This window comes from Pogona vitticeps, chromosome 15 (assembly GCF_051106095.1).
Source record: "Pogona vitticeps strain Pit_001003342236 chromosome 15, PviZW2.1, whole genome shotgun sequence".
Taxonomy (NCBI): Eukaryota; Metazoa; Chordata; class Lepidosauria; order Squamata; family Agamidae; genus Pogona; species Pogona vitticeps.
In genome coordinates this window covers 13,024,771-13,040,087 of record NC_135797.1, presented here as the reverse complement: position 1 = coordinate 13,040,087, position 15,317 = coordinate 13,024,771, and the positions used below count along the sequence as shown (strand labels likewise).

General features: G+C 51.8%; 1 protein-coding gene across 1 annotated transcript; it reads left to right on the top strand.

Moving 5' to 3' along the window:
* Window positions 1-571: 571 nt before the first annotated feature.
* Window positions 572-14,575, top strand: ANKRD34A (ankyrin repeat domain 34A). Its single transcript, XM_072984426.2, is given in 4 exon segments — window positions 572-3,111; window positions 8,962-9,127; window positions 9,129-9,875; window positions 9,877-14,575. Coding segments are annotated over 3 exon segments (1,524 nt in total). The 5' UTR covers window positions 572-3,111; window positions 8,962-9,049; the 3' UTR covers window positions 10,576-14,575.
* Window positions 14,576-15,317: the final 742 nt, after the last annotated feature.

Below are 15,317 nucleotides of genomic sequence, written 5' to 3'. Positions count from 1 at the left end.
GTTGGACAGAAGGACAGTCCCCTCCGGCCACAAAGATCCCCACCAGCCAAACGTACTAAAAGCAGCCTGCGAGGTTGCAAAAACTCCGAGGCCGTCTACGGTTTTTTTGGGGGGTGATGGATGTTCCCCAGCCTTAAAGTAAGTGGGGCTTATTCTCAGAGGCATCCTTTTATCCACAACTAGAATCTTTACCTCTTCATTCCACCTGCTCCCATTTTCACCCTCCCCCTTCTTTCCGGAACCTTCCGTCGGCCCTTCCCCACAACCCTGCGAGGGAGGGTAGCTTGGAAATCTGAAAAGGCCCCCTTGGGGCTCCGAAAGCCACCTTTCGGGACCCGGCAGGACTTGGAACCTTGACCTCTAACCTCGCTCCCTGGGGGAGGGGTGCCTCGTCCTCACGCGCCGTGCCCTCTGAGCATGGGCAGATTTTCGGGGCTACACCCACACCCCCTGCCACCAGATTTTTTTTTCCTCTCCCTTGTGCCAAGATGATTCATCCCCCCCAGCGCCTCCCCCCCCGCCACAGCAGCTCACCCTTAATATTGCACCGATTTAAAAATAAACCCTTCGCGAGTGTTTTATTAATAGCCCAGCGTGGCTCGATTCTGCCCGGGCCTGAGCAGGGGGGGTCTCCGGAGAAACCGAAGGATCCTGGATATTGGGACCCTTTCCGATCCCACCCCCCCCCCTTCCGCCGCCCTTTCTCCTCCATCCACGTAAAGGTTCTCCCGGCAGAACATCACCCCCGGGATGTCTTAGGTACCCAGCCATGAGGTTTCCACGGCAACAGAGCAGATGATGGGGGGAGATGCAGGAGGAAGATGGAGGGGATGCTGCCAGGGATGCTGAAAATGGCAATAGAGAAATTGGGGGGGGGGGGAAGAGTCCTTCACGTGATTCTTAAGTGCATTTAAGGATCCCCCTAACTTTCTTTTTTTTCTCTCTCCCAAACCTCTCCTGAATTTCCCCGACCCAAATTTATTTATTCGTTCCTTTGTTTGGTTTTAAGGGAGAGAAATGATAAACAAAGAGCTGGAAAATAATGGTTATCCGTGAATTGATGGGCTGTATCTATTGCAGTGTGGCTTATAACAAACTCTAGGGAAGGGAAAAAGCACTGAGCAGAGAGGCGGGGCTCTCGCCGAATTCCGGAGCAAGGGAACGAACGATTGGTTGATGCTGGACTGACTGACAGTCACCCCAGCCTAGAAGGGGTCCCTACCAGCCACAACCTCTGCAGGTTGCCTGCCAGGTTGTAAAAACTCCCTTGACAAAAGCTACGTTCCCCCTTTTGCTTCTCTGGATCAGGGCAGGCCACCCGCTCCTGCGTCTGCCCAGAGTTTGGGAGAGTTGCTTTCCCATCCTCTGCAAGATCCTTTTGTTATCTCTGACCCTTCTCTTTGACGGAAAGTAAAATCCTAGTCTTGGCCTTCTGGGGAAAATAATTGGCATTTATTTCCAAACTTACATGCTGTTTGTAGTTTGTGGGAGGGACTTTTTTGGGCTAGGGTGTTTGTCTGTCTACCAATAGCCAATCATTCCTTCCAGAGGTTTCCGTCTCTCACTTTTGTTCATTGGGAGCAGTTGTTTGTTTGCTGTTGATCTTTCCGGTTGGTTGCTAAGCATGAATTTTCCTGACTGATTGGCAGTTGCTTTATTACTGAATTACAGCTTTTCCCCCCCCAAAAAAGCTTTCTCTTTGTGGCTAAGCAGAGGTCTACTTTTGGTTAAAGTCCGGAGGTCTGCCGGTCCATGAATTTGGATGTCAGTTATAGTTTTAGTCGCACCCTTAATAAGATTCAGCGATCGTGTCAGAACCCCAGTCTGTCTTTTCGAAACACGAGGCACTACAACCCCCATCATCCCTACCCACCACGGGACCCTGTTTTGGGGATCCAGCCTTTAAGACCATCTCAGAGTTTTCTGTCCCAAGAATCCGGCTGTCAATGTTTGAAATAGAGCAGAACGCTTGCATATCTCCTCGGGAATATGAAGCCTGCCCCGAGGAGCCTACAATCTCCATGGTCTGGGGTTTTGGAGAGGAAGCCGGGGGGGGGGGGAGGAACAGCCAGAAGGAGAAGGATTAATTGGAGCAGATTCAGTCAAGGTGGGCGCTTAGATTTTTTTGTTCTGTATCTATTGTAATTTGGAGGGTGTTTTATTTTTTAATCCCATGGGCTCAGAGTGGTTTACCGCCGCTTTCCTCTTGTTCCCCGAGGAATTGGCAGTCAAAATAATGAGATGAGATCAAGGTAGGAAAGAATATTGAGCCCAACAGAAATGACATTTTTGCTGGCCTTTCCTTTTTCCGCCTTCCAGGTTTTTCGCTCGGCTGGAGGGGGTGAGGATTTGTCCCTCCTCCTCCTCCTCCCTCCCCGAAAAGCCCTCTTAGAAAGGTTGTGTTTAAAAAAAAAAAATTCTTGATTTCCTTTCTGAGGAGTCCCGGACCCCAATCTGAAGGAAGAAAAACCTGCAGAGAAATGAAAAGGGAGAAATAGATCCTCCCTTGGTTGCTACAGAAGGAATACAGCCGGTGAAGAGATGGTAATCATTTCCTCCCCCCCCTCCAAAAAAAAATATATATTATTAAAAAAAAAAAACCAAACAAACCACAAATTGTTCAGAAGGGAGGAGTATTGGCAGGTGGGGAGAGACCGAGTGGAAATCTAGCACCACAGGAAATGTTGAGACGGGGAGGGAGTTAAAGTCTCTCTTCCCCCCCCCCCCTTCCAATGCATCTTGGTGCAGTGGAGGTTTTTTTGTGTGCCGGGTGGGCTAAAAATAGACGAGACGCCAACTCCAGTGTGCCTTTTCTTCTTCTTTTTTGCAAGGGTGGGTTTGCGCCCGGCGTTGCTGCTTTCAGGTCCCCGGAGTGAGAGAAGGGAGGATGTTCTCCTTCCCAGGCACGAAAATAACGCCGGGGAAGAGCGGGACATGTGTCTGGAGCCTCAAGAAGATGCCGAAGCAGCAGCAGGAGGAGGAAGAAGAGGAGGAGAGAGCGTCAGACCCCGGCTCCCTCCTGGCCGAAGCCTAGGAACATCCAGCCCGGCAGCAGCGCAGCCTCCGCCCATGCCAGGAGACCGGGGGATGCTCCAGAAAGGAAGGAACAAGGTACCATCTCTCCAGAAAGAAACAGGGGTGCCAGCTGGAGGGAGGGGCGGTGGGGAGGGGGGGGTGCAGAGGGACTGCTCTCTGGGTGCGTGTGTGTGTGTGTGTGTGTGTGTGAGAGGGAGCCCCGACTCTCAATGTAGATCTTTTCCCTCTGCTTAAAAGAAGGACTGTGTGTTTTTAAAATGAACCCTATAACCATTTGCATGCACACCCTACCACTCCAGGGGATGCGGGTAAGGCATAGGTAGGGTGCTGTGGATGGACCCCAAAACTCTCATTTTTGGCAGGGGGTGGCTGGAGGGGGGGAAATCAAGGCTAGATAGATAGATAGATAGATAGATAGATAGATAGATAGATAGATAGATAGATAGATAGATAGATAGATAGATAGATAGATAGATAGATAGATAGATAGATAGATAGATAGATAGATAGATAGATAGATAATTTTGAAATTCAAATTGGAGTTTCTTCTGGCCCTCCTTGAATTTTGAAAGCCACAATCCTGAGAACCGGCCAACGATCGGAAGGAAACCTGGTTCTTGACCTCTTCTCCAAAGCCCCCAAACCCAGAGGATCCTTCTCGGTCTTGGGCGGATGGGTCCTCCCGGAAACCAACTTTGGATCCCCTTTTTGCCCATCCTCTGGTTTAATTCACCGATCCAGACCGGGGGGGGGGGAGAGGGAGAGAGAGATTTCTGGTTCCCTGCAGGTCTGTTTTATAAATATATATATATAATATTCCTAGGTAGCTAAGACCATTTCCACCCCCAGAATACCTGTTTAGGGGCAGGAGAAGGCGATGCATTTCTCTGATGCCTTTCTTCCCTCCAAATTCTTACGAGCCCACCGTTACGAAGGACTTTTCTGCTCCCTTTTCGTACAGTTATGTAATCCAAGTGGAGGCAAAGACGCCCCCCCCCGAACCCCACCCTCCTTTTAATCATTATTTTTGAAAGCCTGCTCCCAAACCGGGTTTAGCATTCCAGATGGAAATTAACGCCCAGCCCCGCCATGGGAAAAGCACACCGCGAAGCAAGAGCCTTTCGCCTCGGTGGGCATCACCGAACCCTAGAGCCGTCGAGCTGGATGGGGCCTGTAAGGCCATCAAGTCCAGCCCCCCCCCCCCCCCGCTCAAGGCAGGAACTTTTCTCGAACCCAAGGATATATTATCCTGGGAGCAGCTCCCCAGAAAGGTACCACCTGCCCCTTCCTAGTTATAAAACCCCCTTCTCCAAATTCCAGGTGATGCACACCTACGACAGGTATGGAACCGGGCCTTCTGATCTTCAAAGCTTTCCTTTCTTATTTTTTTGCAATGCTGGCACAAAGAACTCTAATCCCCCCTCCCATTTTGCTCTCTGTGTGTGTGTGTGTGTGTGTGTGTGTGTGTGTGTGTGTGTGTGTGTGTGTGTGTGTGTGTGTGTGTGTGTGTGTGTGTGTGTGTGTGTGTGTGAGAGAGAGAGAGAGAGAGAGAGAGAGAGAGAGAGAGAGAGAGAGAGAGAGAGAGAGAGAGAGAGAGAGAGAGAGAGAGAGAGAGAAAAGAGAGTATAACAGCACACCAGGAAAGCCGGGAAGGGGGGGGGGCTGATTTTGCAGCCAAGCTGATGCAAAAAAACCCATAAAATTCTGGGGCTAGCTCTCCGTATTTTTTAAAGCCTTTTAAATACATCTTGCGGCTGAGCAGGGTGGCTTTGGGGCAACGCCTGGCAGAGGGAAGACCAAAAAAAACCATAACTGAAAGAAGCGAGAGCGAATCCTTGTTAATGTTAAGGCTCGCCGGTCGAGGAGAAATGATGCACCACGCCAGGGATCCCCAAGACAGAGCGGTACAGCTTATTACACCCACAGCATGAGAGATGGATTTTGCCGAGGTTTTGACACAGAGCTCTCAGGAATACGATCCGATCCGAGTGCCTCTAGAGACGGATCAGAGGAGAGCAACAGGAGGTAGGCCGGTCGCTGCCGTTGTGATTTTGCCTGGCCTGTCTCTGAAATGCAACCCTCTCTAGCGTGTTCTTGGGAGGGAAAAAGGCCCGTAAGCTTCCTCTAGCCTCCCTAAAATCAGCTCATCTGGATTTCATATATATATGAAATATATATTTCAAATATATATATTTTAAGGCAAATTTTGCAACTTTTAAGGCAAGGTGGGAACTGCCCTGGCAGGAAAAGGAGTGGACGGTAAAAGCTCCATCGCCAGGGTGTCAGCCAGCTGTTGCCATTGCAGATTTCCATATCATTGCTGGAGGCCTCCTCATGAGAAAAAGGCCGGTTCATAGAAGGACCCAAGGATTGGGTGAAGCTCAAAAAAGAGCAGCTGCCACGGGGAAGAGTCAAGGCATTAAAAAAAAATAGGGCTGAGGAAACTCAAAGCAGAACCTTTTGGGAAGGTGAGGGAGAAGGTGGTGGAGTGGTTAGAGTGGGGTGGGGCTTGGGGTTGTGAGAGGGGGTGCGGAAGGAACTCCCAAGATGCTAGGACTCCCCCAAAAAGGCCTCTCTCTCTACCTGGCCTACCTCGCAAGGGGCATGGTGAAGCAAAAGTGGAAAATGTTGCAGAGTTTTGAATTGCTGGTTTTGTGCTTGGATTCACAAAACAGAATAGCTTCAAGTTCCCTGGAGTAGCCCACCCCTTTTCTCATTCGGCTGGCACTTACCGTCTCAATAACTCTGAGACATTAGAAAGATATTTTTTTTAAAAAAAAATCGTTTTGTTACTTACAGATCAACAGCAAACTGACCAACAGGACGACTTTCGACAACAGATTCTGGGTGGGGAAGCACAAAGCAAAGAGACGGGGGCTCTCTCTGAATTCAGAGGCAGGGAAAGACACGATTGGTTAGCGCTGGTTAGATTGACAGCCCTCGCAGCCCGGAAGGGCCCCACCCGGCCACAGCTTCTACACGCAGCCTGCCAGGTTGCAAAAAAACTCAAAAAGCTAAGAGCCACTTAATGCTGCTCGTGAAAAAGATAAGAATGCAAAGATGATGACACGAATCAACAAGTGTGCACGGGTGCATTTCGATACTTGCATCCATAATTCGGTCCCCAGCATCTGCGGAAGAGTCTGGCACTGCTGCCAGACAGAGCCAGGCGTATGAAGTTACGTCCAGCGCTCCAGAGGAAGGACTGTATCACAGCGGTGAAGCCCAAAGGTCCTCCCAGGGGCCACCCTGTGGAAAAGAGGCTTCTCTCAAGTTGAACTGCTGCCGGTCAGAGCAGGCAGCCCTGGGCCAGAGGGCCCCATCGTCGGACCCGGTTGGAAGGCAGTTTCTGATACCCATCGTTAAGACACAGCCTTTGATTCATGGCCAGGAGAATTAAGGAGGTTTGGTGAGGTGTGGAGGCTGAGAGCAGCTTTCTAGGGTTGTCCGATACCCCCTGAACCACCGACTCCCCCCCCCCAAGGACACGGTCAAATCCTGGCCCAGAGAGATGGATGGACGGGCCCAGCCCAGCCGTCTTCCTCCTCGGAGCCCTGTAATCCGAGCCGTCAAGCCCTGGCGTCGTGCGGCGAGGTGCCCAAGATTTATGCGCCCGAGACGGTCCATCTTTTGCAAATTAACCACAGATCATCCTCTGAAGCGGGATTTATGAGCCACGGGCCGAATTTCAATTCCCGTCCAGGAGTCACTTTGTCCGCTGGGTTGGAGCGGAGTTTCTCCGTGGCCAGAGCCACCCAGGGGTGGCCTCCTTCGCCTCTCCATCCTGCTGAGGATCTCCGCTCCCCCTTGATCCCTCCTGATCTCCTTGTGAGTAAGGGAGTGAGACGCAAGACAGGGCCACATATCCGGCATGGTGATGCTCTTCACTTTCCCTTCCCAGCTGTGTGTGGAGCTGGTTTAGACCCCACCGGCAAGCTCTTGGCTAAGGAAAAGGAGGTGCCCCTTACACCAGGAGTAAGCAACGGGAAGGGGTGGCGGCAGCTGTTATTGGACTACATGTCCCATCAGCCCTAGGCAGCATTGTCTGGAGAGCCAGAGGTGCTCACCCTGATCTGAAAAGGGGGTGTCAACTCTTCGCTATTTGTTTTGTCAATGACTCTCAGGTGTGTGTGTTTAAAATTGGTATATGCGTTTAAGAATTGTGAAATCGTTATAAAACCACCGGGAGAGTTTTGCTCGTGCGAGGTTCTTGTGCTCCTCGTGCCCAGAGACCCGGGTTGCGCAAGAGACATCGTCGCTCGAAAGATTCATCCAGTCAAAGGAGGCTGACCTTTATCGAAAGCCACCACGAGCGTCTCCAGGAAACGAGAAGGCAGGCTTGAGAACACGAGACGGAAGTAATTACCCTTTCCCGTTCTGGTGGCACCAGATGGGATTCTGAGTCAAAGGAGGCGGCTCCTGGCTGCAGCGCCCGGGAGACCACGCCAGCCACGCCTGAGATGCCTTGGACTCGGCCTGCGTAAGAGCGAGAACGGCTTCTGCCCGCATGGGGGTCTCTGAGAGAAGCCGGGACGGGTCCAAAGAACAGCTGATCAGGCCAAAGGCAACTTTGCAGCACATGAGAGCAAACTGACGAGGAGTACAGTTTGGACCCCCTTATCCGCGGGATCCATATCCGCTGATTCACTTCTCCACAGTTTTGCTAATAATAAAAGAAACATCCTAGAAATAGATTTCTAAAGTTGAAGTTACTGGAAATGGCCATTAGAGGGAGCCAGAGACCATGTCATCCATAGCATACATAGCGCCCACTATAATCCACATTTTTCAGCATCCAGGGCGGGGGGGGGTTGGAACCAATCCCCCGTTGATGTTGGGGTCCTCCTGTATAACTGACAGAGCCTTACAAAGGAGCAGAGGTCCTCTGCGCCCCTCACAGCGAAGCTGAAATGCTTGCAAAGTATTGCAGAGTTTTGAATTTCTGGTTAAATTCTCCTCTTTTTTTGCTACACAGTAGAAGTACAGAGATGCACAGAGGAGAATAGCTACACATTCCCCAGAGAGTCTACCCTTTTCTCATTAATCAGCCCTTCAAGTCACAGTAGTTGAGACATTTGGAAGGGAAAGAATAAAAAAACATTACTTACAGTTACTTGAAATGACAGACTTGCACACGCTGCTTTCTTTACGGCCTGTATACTTAACCAGCCAAACAGATCAACAGCAAACCAAACTGCTCCCAAAGAATCAAAGAGAGGGAAAGAGACATTCAGCAGAGAGGTGGGGCTCTCTTTGAATTCAGAAAGAGGGAAGCAATGATTGGTTAGTGCTGGATAGATTGACAGCCACCCCAGTCCAAAAAAAATCTCTGTATTCTAACTCTTACGTCTGACAAAGTGGACAATGTTCCACAAAAGCTTACATTAAAATATAGCAGTTAGTCTTTAATGTGCCACAATCCCCCCCAAGGATTGTGAAGCTTGCACAAAAATATAATTGGACCCCCCCCCATCTGTAGGGGATTGATTCCAAGCCTTCCCCACCCATGGCTGCTGAAAAACGTGAATTATGGCAAAGTTCTCTTTTTAATAATGTGATACATAGCATGGTCTCTGGCTCACTCTAGTGGCCGCTTCTGGTAAGTTCATCTTAAGAAATATATATCTACCTCTATGATTTTTATTTTAATATTTTCAGACCGTGGATAAACGAATCAGCGGATACCGATCCCACAGATACGGAGGGACCTACTGTACTACTTTCAAGCCCTCACTGCTGGTAACAAAGTTTTGAGAGAGGGAGGTCAGCGTTTGAGGAGGTGGGGCCGAACAGGAATCGTAGGAGGGTCCGAATCACACACACACACACACATCCTGCAATCCTGGCTCTTCATCCATGTGGGATCCGGTCGAAAAGTCCTAACGCCGGTGTGTCTTCTGTGTGTTTGTTTGTTTCCAACTCCAGGTCATCCCGCCATGCTCTGAACGGCTCGGATCCTCTCCCACCCCTGGCTTGTGACTCGGTCGCCCTGCTCGCACCCCCAGCGGCCACCATGGTCCACCCCGAAGGCAACGCCCTCCTGAAGGCCGTCTGGCAGGGCAAATTCCGGCTCACCCGCCTGCTTCTGGAAGGGGGGGGCCTACATCAACGAGGGCAACGCCCAGGGGGAGACCCCCCTCATCGCCGCCTGCATGGCCCCCTACGAGGACCCTCAGAACAAACCCCGGATGGTGCGGTACCTCCTGGAGAACGGGGCCGACCCCAACATCCCGGACAAGACCGGGAAGTCGGCCCTGATGCACGCCTGCGCCGACGGGGCGGGGGCCGAGGTGGCGGCCGTCCTGCTGAGCCACGGGGCCGACCCCAGCGCCCGGGATTACTCGGGCGCCTCGGCGCTGGTCTACGCCATCGACAAGGGGGACCGGGAGACCTTGAAGGTCCTTCTGGACGCCTGCAAAGCCAAAGGCAAAGAGGTCATCATCATCACCACGGGCACGTCCCCCTCGGGGACCAAGAAGACCAAGCAGTACCTGAATGCTCCCCCCTCGCCGGGCGTGGAGGAGAAGCCCCCTCCGGCGCTGTGCATGTCCCCCTCGGACATCGAGGTCCGGACCTCCCAGTCGCCGGGAGGGAGCGAGAAGGAGGAGGAGCGCGACGTCTTCAACTTTAATCTGGCCCCCCGGCCGAGCTGCTCCCCGACCCCGCACGCCAAGGGGAGAGAAGAGGCGGGGTCCCTGCCCCCCACCAAAGGCCGGCCCAAGCCGCTGAAGAGGCTGAACTCGGAGCCGTGGGGCCTGGTGGCCCCGTCCGTCCTGGCCGCGGCCAGCCCGGAGGACCGGGTGGCGGCCGAGATGAACGGCCTGAGCCTCTCCCGGAGGGTCCCCCCTGTCCCGGAGGCACAGCATGGAAGGCCAAGAGCCCTCCGCCTTCAAGACGACGGGCCCCCCAGCGCCGGAAGAAGAGCCGCTATCCAGCCTGGACACCGCCTGGGCAGAGAAGGTGCACGCCGGTCCCCTCCACCAGGTCCTGGCCCGCCGCCCCACGGCTCCGGAGGCCCACGAAGGGCTGCCACGAGGCCTGGCTCACCCCAAGCTCAACTGCTTGGATCACCATGACCCGGAGGGCCTCTCTCCAGACTCCACGCCGGGCTCCCCGGATTCCGGCCGCGTCTCCACGGAGCGGAGGAGGTACAACGCCTCCCCGCTGACCCTTCCCGTCAGCAGCAGCTCCCGGGACAGCCTGGAGAGCATCCCCAACGCCGTCTCGCCCGTCGCGATCCGACGCCGGGCCCCGGGCCCCCTCGAGAGGAGAGGTTCGGGGACGCTGCTGCTTGACCACCTGGCCCACAGCCGCCCGGGCTTCCTCCCTCCACTTCACTTCAACCCCCACCCGCCCCTCCGGGACCTCCGCACCAACGGGAAGCCCTCCTCGCCGGCCCAGAAAGGCCTGTTCCCACTAGGCCCCGCTTCCCCGAAGGCCAAACGGCTTCTCCGGAGGCACTCAATGCAAACCGAGCAGATGAAGCAGCTGGTCAGTTTCCAGAGCCTCCTTGGCCAGGGGGACTCGGTGGCCGGCTAAAGCCGACGGGATCGGAGGAGAGGAATGGACCACCTACCCGTCTGGGCGTCCGAGGCCGGGGGGGGGGAGCCTTTCCACGGAGTCCTCCCTGCTCTCGGTCACCTCCAGCCTCCTGTCTTCATTGCTGGGTTTCCACGTCTTCCTCCTTCCCCTCGTTTTGCTCTCCTGTCTCTTCTGCCGCCTTATTGATTCCCCCCCTCCATGAACTGCATTCCCTGCGCGGAGTTGGAGTCAACCTCTCAAGAGCAGGATGGAAGGGTCCGGACGACGAAGCCGATGGCGAGGAGAAGCTGGGATCAGGGCTGTTCGAGAGAGGGCACCCAACGGGGACGGCTCCGAGGAGATTCTTGCAACGTTGACCCCATCCTTTGGACAGGAGAGACGGGAGTTGGACGTTGAGTTATTTGACCGACCCTAACCAAGTGTTGGCGAGGCCTACAGGAGACGACGGGCAAGACCTGCGGAACGGAGAAGACCCAACGATGGAGGGCGTTGATGATCCTCATGGCCCCAAACCTCAACTCCCCAACACAACCGAACCAACAGAAAGAGGAGGACTTGTGTCTTGTAGATCTGGTGTGTCTTCCTCCAGTGCCCTGTCATCATCATCTATGAGACCCCCCCTAGAGGAAAGAGGACCTTGAGTTAGATCTGTTCCTGCCTTCGTTTTTATCCTGTCCTTTCAACATTGCTTTCGTTGGGGGTTGGCTTATTTCTGCTTGACTTAATAGGGACTCGGACGCCTCAGTCACGGGTCCAGAGGTAGATGAGGACGACGGTGAATGTAGAAGCACAGCTGCTGATTTTAGGGCTGGGGACCCAAAAATGGAGACACCCTTGCCCCCCACCTGCCCCAAGGCTTGCCCTCTGGGGAGAGAACTTTGTATGTTTAAGGAAATGGCTACGAGCTTTCAGCAGATTGGGACCCACCAGGGACATTCCGGATTCTTAGGCGTGGGTCCTAAATCAAATCGGATTCCTTTCGTTCTACACGATTCATTTCAAACCAGATCCAAATCTCTATACATTGCCAGGGCACCTTGGGATATTGAGTCCTGTGAAGACCCTCGGGTACAGTTTCCAAAATCATTATTATACTTGCAATATATAGCAGGACCCCCATGTCCATGGGAGATTGATTACAAGCCCCCACCCCATGGAGGCTGAAAAACGTGGATAACAGTGAATGTTATTATAACAGCAAATGCTATCCATAGCATAGGGACGTCGTGGCGCTGTGGGTTAAACCGCAGAAGCCTCTGTGCTGCAAGGTCAGAAGACCAGTGGTCATAAGATCGAATCCACGTGATGGAGTGAGTGCCCGTCGCTTGTCCCAGCTCCTGCCAACCTAGCCGTTCGAAAGCATGCAAAATGCAAGTAGATAAATAGGTACCACCTCGGTGGGATGGTCACGGCAGTCCATGTCTAGTCACGCTGACCATGGAAACGGTCTTCGGACAAACGCTGGCTCTGTGGCTCGGAGACAGGGATGAGCACCGTGCCCCTAGAGTCGGACACGACTTGACACAAGATCAAGGGGAACCTTTACTTTTATACATAGCATGGTCTCTGGCTCCCTGTGTTGGACAATTCTGGTCACTTCCCCTTTAGAAATCAATCAATATTTCTAGGATTTGCTTTCTTTAATATTTTCAGACCATGGATAACTGGATCTGTGGATATTGATCCTGTGGATATGAGGGTCCTACTGTATATTTTTAAAAAAACCAGATTCATCCTCATCCCTTTTCCTATGGAGCTGCCGAATTCATATTCTGCATAAAATCTCATTTTCTCTTTTCCGCTCTCCGCCAGGGCTCAGAGATGGCAGGATGGATTCCTCAGTTATTTATTTAATCATGCTTAAGGTATTAAGGGGTCACAAAGAGTCGGACACGATTTGACGACTAAACAAAAACAAGGTATTTCTGCCTTTTGCAACAGATGTTTAAAGGACTGATCCAGAGGAGGGGAGAAAAGCACACAATAAATTATGGTGGTAAAGTGACGGTCATGTTAAAAGAAAACATGAAATACAGTTTAAAAGCCCATTTAAAGTAACAAAGGAACTAAGAGTGCCCAACCCTGATTCTGCTTTTCTTCAGGGGAGTCAAATTGGGTGTCCCCCCCTCAAAATGCTGGCCAGAATTCCTGGGAGTTATAATCCAAGAAAATCTGGGGAACCAAAATAGAGAACCACTGCTCTAACCACTACACCAGACTGCCTTTCCAATGTTGGTTTTATGTTTGTGAGCAAGGAGGACCCTGGGATCCCCCTCACAATGGCTAGATATTTATTTATTTATACTCCGCCCGTCTAGACTGATGTCCACTCTAGGCAACTAACAATAAAAAAATAAAATAAAAACAATATACTGTAATAAGATAACAATCAACAATAGTAACGTAGTTCAAGATAGGGGGAAATATTCAAGTGATTACAGGAGGGAATTAATCCAGATAGCAACTTGTTCTGCTTCCGAACACAGGATCTGAGTTGACCAGAGTGACTCCTTGCTCATGTGGGCCCAATCCACCAGAGTCACTTAAATCAATTATGTTCTGTCCCTCATCCCCTGCTCGTCCAATGATTAGCCCTTTTTTAAAAAGATGAGCCTCGAGTCCTTAGCGTCTTCCAGAAAGACCCTCTTCCTTAGGTACCCTGAAATTTCGGCCTGACAGTTCGCTGCTAGAATTGGAAACTGGTTCCCAATGTTTAGCGCAGACACAGCGCCGGGCACAACCGTACTTTTTGTGTGGGGTGTGCGAGAAGACTCGGTCCTTTTCGCTTCCACGCACCCCCACATCCCAGCTTCCATGTGCCTCCGGGTGTGCCTGACAGGGCTCCTGAAACTGACTTTGGGACCCCCGAGAGGGGACGTCCGAGTCTGTAGAAGGCAAACAATGAATGTATATATATATATATTTTCCATGTTTCTTCCTGCGATCCGTGGGAGAGGCAGAGCAATAGACTTTTAACACTTGAAACCAATGCCTCCTCCCAGCGCTGTCCATGGTGCTGACAGCACCTCATCTCTTGGCAGAGAGAGTGAAAGAGAATGCATACCGCGCCATGAGTGCATAGCGCTAAACCGGCCGTTTAGCAACAAAATAATAAAACATCTAGAATAGAAAAGGCTCCTTCAGCGACAGCCAAGTTTGCCCAGACACTCCTAAAGGGCAGGCAGAGGACCTGTGAGTTGCTTTTCGCTCCCACACGGCCATTTTTCACCATTTAAACGAGAAAATGTCCCGATCACTGGGTGCAAATGGGAACCTTTTCCCCCTGCCCTGGTTGCCTTGTCGTGCCCCTCGCCTGCGTCCGCACAGATCCCCTTTTCTTCTCTCGCAATGGCCTACCTTTTAAGGCTGTCGTGAGGGTGTTTACCGGCGGGACTGAGCGCCCTTCCCTGACAAACGTTGCACTTCTGGCCCTCTTTGGGCACTGCATTCCTGCTCTTTTAGGAGATGGGGAACGGCCGCCCTCCGTTTTGCACCTCACCAAACTGGGAGCCTATTGCAGGCTTAACCGGGCTTCCCGGGAATCCTGATTTTTGGCAAAAGCAGGGTGGTCAAGGTGGCCTCGGTCTCCGGGGTGCCCAGCTTGTGCCGCACCCCAGATTTATTTTCGTCTCGGGGAGGGCCCCCCCGATCCAGGCCTTGCCCGACACAGGCGGGGCTCTCCACGCGGCCTCTCTTCCAGTACGCGCCCGCCGTTTCTCCGATTGAATCTGATTTAACCTTGCACAAGTCTTTTCTCTTCCAGTCGTGTGGTACAAGCACAATGTCGCCCTTTGTGGCAAAACGCACAACTTTGTCGGGGCGGGTGGGGCGAACGCCAGCCCGTTCGAGCTTTTTCTGCGCTGTTGTCCTGGACGGACCGATAGAAGTAGGTTAGTTATGAAATTATATATCCATAATACTGAAGAAATGAATGAATGTACCTCAGTGCGTATCCTGTGTTCTATTCCTCATAGTCTAAATACAATTCAGAACATTGTGTGTCGTCTCCTCTTTTTCGTATCGTTAGCTTTGCGTCGTCAAGTCAGAACTGGCTTTTATAGCAACTCTAATAGGACTTTCAAGATAAGTGAGATATTTAAGGAGCTGTTTTATCGCTTCCACTCCAGTTTTGCTGGCTCAGGGGGAATTCGAACACAGGCCTTCAGAGTCCTAAGCCTGTCATTCTGTTCACGACACCACCCTCTTTTTCATACAGGCCGCAATTTCCTTATTGAGGAGACACTCTTTGTGGAGTTAATTTTGGATTTACAGCAAAAAAAAGAGTTCAGTCCCAAAACAAACCTCATTAAGATTTTTTTTAAAAAAAGGCTTGGATTCCATGTTCAGCGGGATATTTTCTGACACCAGTAAGAAAACCTGGTGTGTTGTGAGTGACAAAAATGCCCATGTGCCACACAGGAGTTTTTTGTGTAAGCACAGAACCAAACCCGACAAGATACCCATAGCCTGGAAGCACAGCTGGAATAAAAGTAAAATAAGATCAGATAAGATAAAACCAAAGAAAGCCAAATGTACAATTCTTGGGGGGTATTTCTGGATTTTTCCTTTACAACGGCTTCCTCCTATGCAACCAACCTGCTAACCATGGGGCCAATACCCTTCTGCTTTAGGCCTCTGGCGGCAAAGCCAGACGTTGGGAGTTCGAATTCTCCCCTCCAGGCCTCCTTGTTAGGGGACAGACTTGATTATCTCTAGGGCCCCTTTCAGACCTGTAGTTC